Below are 8389 nucleotides of genomic sequence, written 5' to 3'. Positions count from 1 at the left end.
TCAAGAACAAATGTCTGAAAGGGATCGAAAGCAAAAACGGGGCTGCCCATTCTTCGAGAGGAAATCCCGAGCTCTATTGAGACAGATGCATTCCCCGAGGTAAAGGCTATTTCATCTAAAGAAGCTAGGACATATATGTCCAAATGACTAAGAAAAAGTTAGACAAGGATGAATTGGATGATGAAGACCACGTGCATTTCTTATGGATGATGCTCAATAATTGTGTTATTGAACCGTTAGGCCTCAGACCTACTACAGAGATACTGATTATTGCCAAAGCCTTAGCCTCGAGGCGTCGTTTGGCTCTTGGCACTATATTGTTAGCCTATACATTCCACCGATTGGCTCTTACAGTTGAGGATAAGCCGTTCATGAAACCTCGGGGTGATTTATGGTTATTGCAGTTGTGGCTTTTTGTCTACTTCCCTCATTTGGCTACTGATTCACTCACGGGGACCTCCGGCTATCATGGTGTTGACCTTGCTATAGTTCTTTGAGTTTGATTGTTAGTGTAGTTGTCGCACCTTAGTGCCATCCTCTAATAACAAGTTGTTTCTTTTCTGGGGAAAAGACAGCTCGTGTCTCCCGTCCTGGGCTTTTTCCTATTTGTCTGATGCCCCCTATTAAGGTATTGAATGGTGGAGAATGGCATGTGCCACACGTCGGTTACACCATGGGGTCAACCGAACTAGGACTTCCCGATTAGCAGATCCTGACTTGACTTTATATGCACCCTGGCTCTAGACGCGCCAATTAGGCTTTTCCAATCTATTTCGGGGCAGCTTCCATTTCCCTTTACTTCTCAGCGGTGTGGGGCTAGTGATGAAGACATAGCCGTTGCGTCTTAGATGCGGAGCATGATTAGGGACCACTCTTGCTTGGGTCGGACCAACCTTCCTTTGATACTTGGTGGGATACCATTTTTAAGCATCGTATCCCTCCTGGTAAGCTTTTGTATTTTTATTTTTGTTGTTTTTATTAATTTTATATATATATAAGGACATGTTGGAATGTAACCTCCTCAGTTGGTACCCTATCTCTTGAAGGTGTCTCGACTGAATTTACTTTAATATATATTGAGTAGTAGCACAACCTGTAAAATAATCGTGTAGTTGGTAACAAGGTAAATTGATAAATATCTCGATTGAACTCCATGAATATTATATAAGTATTAATGTACACATGGTCACAATAATTAATCCCAAGAAAGAATTAAAGACACAAGGAAATTGTTGAGGAAAAATCCAGTTTCAACTTCTAATGATCAATCAGCCTTTTCTGTCTTCATATCGTAGAAATGGGCATCAGAAACATCAAATTCTTGAGCCTTCCTCTTAATCATATATACATTAACATAAAACCTCAAGAACATGATTGAAATAACTCCATTCAACACACAATTTAAACTCCAAGCCAGCATTCCATTACACCCACCTTTCAACAAATGCAACAAAAGCACCCCAAAATGGCACACCAAATTACACCCCAAAAGCACAAATTGGCAGTTCAACACGAAAAAAAATTGAGCCCTCGGCAGCCCAATCGCCGTCCAAAATCGGTACCCATACACGACGGAATATAACAACGTCGTCAAAAGAATCGCCAAAACCTGAAACGACTGCGAGAATTCCAGCCACATAAACGACATAAACAACAGAATCGATTGGTTAAACAATGTGAAGAAATTGAGCTTTCTATGCTGAAGAATCGTGAAGAATGTACGGAATAAGTGGAGGAATCGGGAGAGGTAGAAAGCGTATGACCAGAAAAAGACGCGGCCGGTAGGTCTTGTGCCGAGAGGGAAACAGAGTAGCCATTGAAATGCGGTGGTTGTTTTCGTGCGGCGCCAGAACCACCGGGTGTCGCGGATTTCTGAAATTGTTGATAGGAGTAAGCCGGTGAAAATGAAGGCGGAGATTAGGGCTACTACGAGGCTGTGGATGGCTGGGATTGGGCCGAGTGAGATTTGGCGGCTGCGGAGGAGAGAGAGGAGGAGATGGAGAGTGATGGCTGCGACTATGTAAATTGCTATAACCGAGATGAGGAACGACCAAGTTGCGCCCCATGTTTGTGTAATGCTCCACCGGAAATTTACAACCGACGGGTGCTCCGATAAGCTGTACCGGAAATTTTCAAGCATTCTATTTGTGGCTGATTTTGAGGTAGTCTCAATAATGAAATTGAAATGGTGAAAGAGAACAAATTTTGATGGTCTAATACGCAGACAATTGGGAAAAATATGGCTGTTTCTGGAATTTGGGAATGGGGGAATTAGATATTTATAAGGTTTGAAAAATTATGGAAGATGAACATCAGACTTTTCAACCATCTTAATAACATGATTAAGCTTTGAATCTATCTCTGTAATTTGGAGATTAATAGTATTTTTTATTTTGACAATGGCAGCCCTTACGGTGTATAAATTCAAACGTGTTTTAAGAAAATTGGAATTTTGATCCGCAAGATACTCCAAAGTTATATAAAATAATGTTAGTGTGAAGTCAAAATTTGCTACTGTTATTAAAATTAGATAGAGCAATGTGTAAGTCGTCTCGTAAGTTCCTTTACCGTCTTGAAATTTTTTCTGATCGGACTTGAGTTATTCATTCCAACTATATAACTTAATTGTGCTTTTGTTCGGCAGTTCCACATCGGTAATCATTAATTATGATTATATTGGAATCAGGTAATAATTAGTGATTACAGATACGATAACTATACGTTTCATAGTTTCATAATTTCCATACATTGTATTAAGTAATGTAATTTTTTTATGGCAAAAAACATTATGAGGCCGCTGATCTTTCAATTTTCGGTGTATTAAGTCCCTGGTCTTTTATTTGGATACATCAAACCCTTGATCTTTCATTTTTTGTTCGATCAAACTCTTTATTAATAGAAAAGTTAAATAAATTGGACGGTGTTAAGTAGAGAGTAGTACTGTATAATACTTTATTTGCTTTAAATAAAGAGTAGTAAGATGTTTTATTTTTATCAGAAAAGTTAAATATATTGGATGATATTTTTTCTTGGCTCCTATGGCCATAATTTTTAGTAAATTGTTTATTTTAGGATCATTCATCTTGATTTTTCCCCCTTTAAATTAGAATGACATGAGTATTAGACTTATTTCATAAAATTAATTTTTTTGGGAAAAAACATTCAGAAGTTGAATTAATATTATAATAATTTAATTAAAATAATTTGTTAAGCGAGAAACTTGTAAGCAAAATAAATTTGGTTAAATAATTTATGGTTTTTCATATTTTTTATCTAATATATTTTTAGTCATATTTTTAATAATATACTATAAGATTCTTAATTTTTGTTCCATTTAATAGCTTAATCCATCAATTCACTTAAATTATTAACTTTTCCTTTACTGATTAGGGATAAATAACATTTTCATATATTAAAAAAATATTTAAAATTAAAAATATGAAAGGATATTTTTAATATTTAAAATAATAGTTTTAAGTGTCAAAGTAAATTTTTGAAGAACCAAAGTGTAACCATGCTAAAATTTAGGTACCAAAAATTTGATATGCTTGATAAATAAAAGATAAATTAGTAGTTTAAATGAATGAATGTGCTAACTATTGATATCTAAAACTTAAGAGCATTATAATATTTATTGAAAATACTAGAATTATTTTATAAAAAGTAATACAATAACTAAATAATGTGTTAAGTAAAAATATAATGACCAATAAGTTATCTATCTAATTTTTTTTTATAGTAATAACTTTTATGAAATTTTCTGAAAATCGATAAGGAGATAAGTAAATAAAGCATCATACTATTGTCTACTTAACACCATCCAATTTATTTAACTTTTCTGTTAACAAATGATTTGATAGAACAAAAAATGAAAGATCAAAGGCTTGATGTATCCAAATAAAAGATCAAGAGCTTAATACATCAAAAATTGAAATATCAGAGATCTTAAAATGTTTTTTGCCTTTTTTTTTTATCAATTAAGACTAATACTAATTTGGGTTATTTTAACTAAATGAAATTTTATTTTTAAGTACAACTTAAATCCAGGTTCGTCTAAATTAATAACAAGTTAGACTTAGATGGGATATTTTAGCTGTAAACATGTTAATCTCGACCCGTCAACTTATCTACTTAAATGATTTTTCCACTTATATCATGTTTTCTTAATACAGATCGTTTTATTTTATTTAAATTTATCATATTTCAATAATTATTAAAGTTCAATCAATAATGTCTATGAGATTTTTAGTTAACATTATTATAGAAAAAGTAGAAAGGAATCCCTATTTAAAAAAAAAAAATTAAGGATCATTTTTTTATATTTAACAGAGGGTCAACAAGATCTGTTGTCATGGTGAAGAATTTTTATGAAGATTGAGAGTTTTGAGATCTATCTCTTCTCTTTTAGATCTTTCTCTCTCTTTTAGATCTATCTTCTCTTTTTCAGATCTGGCTTCTCTCTCTCAGATCTGTTGTCATGGTGAAGAATTTTTATGAAGATGGAGAATTTTGAGATCTATCTTCTCTCTCTCAGATCTATTTCTCTCTTTTAGATCTTTTTTCTATCTTTTAGATCTATCCTCTCTCTCTCAGATCTATTTCTCTCTTTTATATCTTTTTCTCTCTTTTAGATCTTTTTCTCTCTTTTAGATCTATCTCCTCTCTCTCTCTCTCTCTCTCTCGGCTAGGGTTCATGGTAAAGCGTGTTAGGGATAGATCTAGGGAGAGGGGGGCTGTGGCCGGCGAGGGGGGGTCGGATCTGGAGGGGATTTGCGGCAAGGAAGGGGGCGGTGGCCTGGTGGTTTGGGGCGAGAAGGGTGAGGCAAGTTTTGTTGGCGGCGAGCGTGCACCTAGTGTAGATCGGGGCGGGGCGCTTGGCGGGGTGGAGGCAGGGGAATCCAGGGGCGTCGGTAGGGATCTCGTGGGCATGGATGGTGCATCGGCAGGGTTCTCGCGGGCGCCGCCCGTGCGGCTGGGGACGGATCTTTGCGATCCACAGGCGGCAGATTCGACAAGGTTGTCGCGGCTGGGTGCGGATCAATGGGAGATACGGGCGGCTGGGTTTTCTGATGCCGGGGGTAAGGCTTCCCCAATCTCGAGGGGAGAAGTGGGGTCGGGGGTGCCTGGCGCAGGGCTATGAGCCGATAGTGCCGGGCACTGCCCAGGCGCTGCCGGCTCCTCGGTCGGGCAGTGGGCTGGGGCTGTCGGCGCAGTGCCTTGCGCGGGATCCTCTCCTCCGGGCTGTGAGGGGCAGGCAGGGGCTACGACGGGGAGGCAGGCTGCCTCGGGTCTGGATGTTTCTAATAATTCGGGAAGGGTGGGTGTTGTAGGAGTAGCTCATGGGAAGACGGTCTCCCCCAGACCTAGGGTTCAGATGAGCGAGATTGGTAAAAACTCTTGGAAGGACACGGTCATGGGGGTGGCTGAGGAAGAGCCGGTTTTAGAGGAAGTTTTAATGGTGGGAGATTCTGATGATATGTTCTCAGATTCTGATGAGGAAGATAATGGCCAGGAGGATCCTCTCTGTCCGGTCATTAGACTTTCCGCTGCAGAGAAGCGTGAGCTTAGAGAGAAGTGGAAGGTGTCTTTGATTGTTACTGTCCTGGGTAAGCGAATTAGTTTTAACTATTTTGCCCAAAGAATACAAGCGCAGTGGGCAAGGAAAGGTAAAGTCAGTATTACTGACCTGGAAAATGACTACTATGTCATTAAATTTACTAGGGTTGAGGATTATAATTCGGTTATCAAGGGAGGCCCATATATCATTTCCAATCATGTTTTGGCCTTAAGGCCTTGGGTTCCTAATTTTAATCCTCACGACTGTTCGGTTAACAGGATCTTGACTTGGGTAAGATTCCCGGGCCTTCCCATTGAGTACTACAGTGAAAACTTTCTGAGTAAAATAGGAGGTTTGGTTGGTAAGGTCCACCATGTGGACAAGACTACAATTAGGGCCATTAGGGGTAAGTTTGCTAGGGTATGTATAGATGTTGATCTGGCTAAACCTTTACTTTCTAAGTTCTGTGTTCAGGATAAAGTGTTCTTTATTGAGTATGAAGGTTTACATAACATCTGTTATGATTGTGGCATGTATGGTCATTCTCAGGAGGGTTGCCCTAAAAGGGAGAGGGTTGTTATAGAGAGGGTTGAGAGTAGTGTGCGGATTACTGGAGGGAACCAGGGGTATGAAGGGAACTTTGGTCCCTGGATGGTGGCAAAGAGGCCCGCTAGACGTAGGAATCAACCTGCAGTGGTTTACAATCGTCCTCCTGATATCAACACAAATTCTAAGTCCCTTTCTCCTAAAGCTACTGTTATTCCAAATGTCAAGGAGAAGCCTGTCCTCAAAGCTAGAAAGGAGGCTGGGGTTTCTTCAGTAGCCTTGCCTGGGTCCAGATTTGGGGCCCTGATGATTGAGGAAGTTCAAGAGTCAGACCAAGATGAGAATCATATGGATGAGAGTATTCCAGGATTAGAGTCTGTAGATCCAGTCGAGAAGGTGGTTGAATCTGTGAACCCGCTTTTTGTCTCTAAGGATGAAGCCCAGGGGGGGACCCTGACCCTTGCAGCTAGAAGGATGAAGAATTCAAATGAGGTTAGTATTCCTGTTCCTGGTATTGATCCTGGGATTGGGAAATCTATGGGAGTTAACAAAACTAATATGAAAAAGCTTAAAGGAAAACAAAAAAGTGGCCTTAACACTTTGGCGTTTCCAGATAAGAGGGGGCCCGGGGGTTCCTCGGTAAGGCTCTCAGGAGCCCCTAGTAAATACCTAGCTTAGGGTAGGGGTGTGGTCAGTTGTCCTCCTTTCTATGGATTTGTTATTTTAGAATGTTAGGGGTGCGGCTAGCAAGGCTACCCGTATCCATATTAATGATCTTATTAAGCAGTTTAATCCATCTTGTTTTGCTCTTTTGGAAACTAAGATTAGTGGTGAGAAAGCAGATGAGGTGGTTAAGAAGTTTAAGAACTGGCACTGTGTTAGATCGGAGGCAACTGGCCGGGCTGGGGGGATTTGGCTTTTTTGGAGGCCAGATCGGATTCATTTTGATATTCTTAGCATGGATAAGCAGTTCATTCATTGTAAAGTGAGTATTTCCGGCAATACTCCCTTTTTTTATTACCCTTGTGTATGCTGACCCTATCTTGTCTAATCGAAAACGGCTCTGGGAGGTTCTCTATTCTATGAGTGTCAGCATTTCGGAGCCCTGGTTTGTGGCGGGTGACTTCAATGATATCGCCTTTATGAGTGATCAGAGAGGGGGATCCAATCATTATGTTAATCGCTGTCTGCATCACAAGAATAGTATGGATTTATGTGGGCTTTCCGATCTGGGGGCTTCTGGTCATAAATTCACTTGGAAGCGTAATAATACTTTTGTTCGATTGGACAAAGTCTACGCTAATGTTTTAGCTCTAACTTCCTTCCCCGAGTGCTCTGTGTTGAACCTCCCATTCCGTCATTCGGATCATTGTCCTATTTTGTTTAGACTTTTGAGAGGTAAGCATCCTAGGGGTAAGAGACCGTTCCGGTATCAGTTGGCTTGGGAGTCCCATCCTAAGTTTAAAGAGTTCGTTCATGAGAGTTGGAGACCTTATTCGTATGTACTGCAAGCTGCTGAAGGGTTCAGGAATAAGGTGCAGGGGTGGAATAGGAATGTGTTTGGGCATATTATCAGAAGGAAGAACAAGTTATTAAAGAGGATGGAGGGCATTCAACGCAGGTTGGAGGGGAGGTTTGATCATAGCCTTGAGGGCCTCCTCAGAACCCTTCAGAAGGAGCTGGAGGCTGTGCTTAGGCAGGAGGAGTTCCTTTGGTTCCAGAAGTCTCGGAAGTCCTGGATTAGAGATGGCGATCGTAATACCAAATACTTCCATCTCTCTACCCTGATTAGAAGGCAGAGAAATAGAATTGAGGCCATTAAGGATTCTAATGGTGATTGGGTTTATGAAGATGAGGTTATTCGAAACTTAGCCCTGGATTTCTACAGAGAGCTGTTCAAAGAGGAACCTGTTCTTTTGGAGAGGGCTCACTCTATTGCTACATTTCCTTTAATCAGTGAGGATTGTAGTCAGGAGGCCTTTCAACCTATTTCCCGAAAAGAGTTTGACCAAGCTATCTTCAGCATTGGGGCTTCTAAAGCTCCTGGGATTGATGGTCTTCCGGCGGGCTTTTACCATAAGCATTGGGATGTAGTGAAGGAAGGCATCTATAATTTTGTCTTGGGGGTGTTCAGTGGTTCGAAGGATATTGAGCTGGTTAATAGAACCCTCCTGGTTCTGATTCCTAAGATTGATAAGCCTTCTTCCTTTTTGCATATGAGACCTATCAGTCTTTGTAATGTTCTTTACAAAACTGTTACAAAGATTGTGTCTAATAGAATCCGTG

General features: G+C 39.9%; 1 protein-coding gene across 1 annotated transcript; it reads right to left on the bottom strand.

Annotated features, from left to right (window-relative positions):
* Positions 1-1140: 1140 nt before the first annotated feature.
* Positions 1141-2410, bottom strand: LOC136235857 (fatty acid elongase 3-like). The gene has a single exon (XM_066025927.1). The coding sequence runs from the start codon at positions 2138-2140 to the stop codon at positions 1265-1267; it is 876 nt and encodes a 291-aa protein (XP_065881999.1). The 5' UTR covers positions 2141-2410; the 3' UTR covers positions 1141-1264.
* Positions 2411-8389: the final 5979 nt, after the last annotated feature.

Source organism: Euphorbia lathyris, chromosome 7 (genome assembly GCF_963576675.1).
Source record: "Euphorbia lathyris chromosome 7, ddEupLath1.1, whole genome shotgun sequence".
NCBI classification, from domain to species: domain Eukaryota; kingdom Viridiplantae; phylum Streptophyta; class Magnoliopsida; order Malpighiales; family Euphorbiaceae; genus Euphorbia; species Euphorbia lathyris.
This window is presented reverse-complemented; position numbering and strand designations above follow the sequence as displayed.